The following is a 2,500-nucleotide window of genomic DNA, read 5'->3' on the forward strand; positions in this document are numbered from 1 at the left end:
CTTTTTTGAGAATGGCTTTACCTCTTCATAACAGCAAAGACTACATTTTGGAACTTTTCAATGACAGCAAAGGTATGAATTTCTTCTATGATATAAACCTTCTAATGTAGACAATAAAACAACCTTCATAATTCATATAATATATTAAAAAGATAACAGTCAGATTCAAGAACTTCCACTTTACAAAAAAACTAATAGTAATAATAACATCTTTGAATTAATAAAGCTATTTTTTCTTTCTTTACCCTCGTTTATATCAAGGAAATAGCTCCGCTGTGAAGCAAGTGACTGACGGTTTTGTAGCGCATTAAGTGCTGGCCGCCCTCGTCAAGGTCCACTTCCTCATCTCTGGAGGAAAAGAAATGAAAAATTAAGAAAAGAATCAAAACAAAAGCAATAACAAATATATCTAAACTTGTGCACTTCATGTATATACACTGGTAAACTGTGAATTAAAAAAATGTTCTTTGTCCGATTGAAAACAGATGTAAATTTAAAGATAACTAAATGATGATGATAATGTCAATGATCATGATGATCACACATAAGAATTTAGAATCAAATTTGCAACTACTGACTATGGTTTACATGCCTAGCTATATAGAAATATTTAAGAAGTTAATTTTGATATGACAAACAAATACCATCTTGATAAAGTTAAGGTCTTGTAACTTGACTATGGGAATGAGATGCTGCTTGGTACAGTCGTGTAATACTGAAAGTGTTTTAGAACTATTGTTTTGCAAGTGTTGCTGGATTTTTTATTACTAAAAAAAAAAAAAAAAAAAAAAAAAAAAAAAAAAAAAAAATATATTATATATATATAATATATAATATATATATAATATATATATATATATATATATATATATATATATATATGGAATCACCAATGATAGTTAAAAGTTACCAAAGAACATAATCATTCATTTTGCCTTCAGATACTTGCAATCTGAAATTTTATCTTTATCCCTAAGAACAAAAATACTGTTGACTTCCAGCATTAATTAAGAAAAGTGGTATAATTCAGAATGGAAGACTTGGTCAACTACAAAAATGGAAATAAGGGAATGTTTCTGGGGAGAATTTCAGACTAATTAATTAGAATATATTTAAGGAATATTAAGTCTAATGTTTTTACTTATCAATATATTGTAAATTGCAGAGATAATTTTTATGAATATGATTAAGAGTCAAACAAGTTCCCTTCTTACAAGACAATAATGATCTGCAATTCTTATTGCCTGGATATGGAGATAATATGGTGCCTAAATATTTTATATATGCAGCCGACAAATTTGTCCCCCCGAGATGGTAAAGGTTTAAATGTGTAGAATAGTATTTCTCATATAAAAAAACAATTATCCTCTTCAGCTACAATTAAAGAAAATAAGATTTAGCTGGAGCAAGAGAATGATGGCAAAGAAAGAGAATGAAAAGAAAATGGAGAAAGATAAAGAGAGAAGCAGAAGAAGAGGGGAAACGATAGTTGTCACACAAAAACTTTCTTTCCAGACACAGATAGAAATAACCTCTTAATGGCCCTTACCTTCCTTCACCTGTGTCGTCCTCAATTAGCACACCTGGAGTGGTCTCCTTAACCTTCAGGAATACGTAGCTGTCGAGATTGGGCTTCACGCTCATCTTTTCAGGGTCAAAGGTGCGTAAGTTCTCGGGGACGTGCTGAAGGACAAGGGTCTGGAAGTGGGACTCGAGGCTCGAAGCATACCTGGAGGAGTAGTTTCGACTCTTAAGATACTGGTCTTACCTCTATTTATGCATGCTGTTAGTTGTTAACATATTATTATCATTGCCATAATTACTCTTGTGTAAAGTAGAAAGGAAGAAGCGAATATGAGTGGGTAAATCAGCTAGAGAAGATGTGAGAATGAAAATAGAATGTAAAATTGACTCCATTAAACTCAGCATGTGTATATGGCTTTAATTACTTACTTCATATGATTTATCAATGAGAGGCTTAAAATTTTCAAAAGCATGTACATGAGCATACAAATAGATGAAATAGAAGATCACCTAAATAAAAGAAAATATAAGAAAAATAATCATAACAGAATAATTATTGACAAAGAAAATTATAAACAAAGATGAAAATGACAACAAAGACAAGAGGCAGAACAGTACGAAGATAGACCAATAATAATAATAATAATAATAAAAAACCTGACTTACTCCTTTGCATAGTTGACCTCGGCAGGGGATAGAGTGGCCAGGCTCTCGTCTGTGACTCGCCCTTCCTTCTCCAACAAGTAATGGGTAAACTTTTCAATCTTCTCTAGTCTCGTTCTCAGGTAGCTGCTGATCATGTATCGGATGCGATCGATCTAGGAACAAGGGAAGGAGAATGGGGTAATTTATCACTCTAATAAAGAGTAGAGTCAAGAACTCCATCAATCGCAAGGGCTAGGATGTGGAGGATGCCTTCTTTCAAAGGACTTTTATGAGGTAGGATTCTCCTCCTAATCTCAGACCATAACAGGGC

The 2,500-nt window shown here is 32.6% G+C and overlaps 2 protein-coding genes across 2 annotated transcripts in view; one reads left to right on the forward strand and one right to left on the reverse strand.

Annotated features, from left to right (window-relative positions):
* Window positions 1-1,630, forward strand: part of LOC122262542 (uncharacterized) — a 32,902-nt gene extending 31,272 nt beyond the window's left edge. The window contains exon 5 of the mRNA XM_086556574.1: window positions 1,516-1,630. Within this exon, the coding sequence (XP_086412700.1) occupies window positions 1,516-1,525 (10 nt within the window). The 3' untranslated portion in view covers window positions 1,526-1,630. The remainder of the gene's footprint in view (window positions 1-1,515) is intronic.
* The window catches only part of Sld5 (DNA replication complex GINS protein Sld5), a 4,962-nt gene continuing 2,586 nt past the window's right edge, over window positions 125-2,500 (reverse strand). The window contains exons 3-5 of the mRNA XM_043030547.2: window positions 2,191-2,342; window positions 1,550-1,729; window positions 125-348 (exon numbers count right to left, since the gene is read on the reverse strand). Of these exons, the coding sequence (XP_042886481.2) occupies window positions 252-348; window positions 1,550-1,729; window positions 2,191-2,342 (429 nt within the window). The 3' untranslated portion in view covers window positions 125-251. The remainder of the gene's footprint in view (window positions 349-1,549; window positions 1,730-2,190; window positions 2,343-2,500) is intronic.

This window comes from Penaeus japonicus, unplaced genomic scaffold (genome assembly GCF_977035675.1).
Source record: "Penaeus japonicus unplaced genomic scaffold, GWHDUDI00000001_assembly GWHDUDI00000032, whole genome shotgun sequence".
Lineage (NCBI taxonomy): Eukaryota > Metazoa > Arthropoda > Malacostraca > Decapoda > Penaeidae > Penaeus > Penaeus japonicus.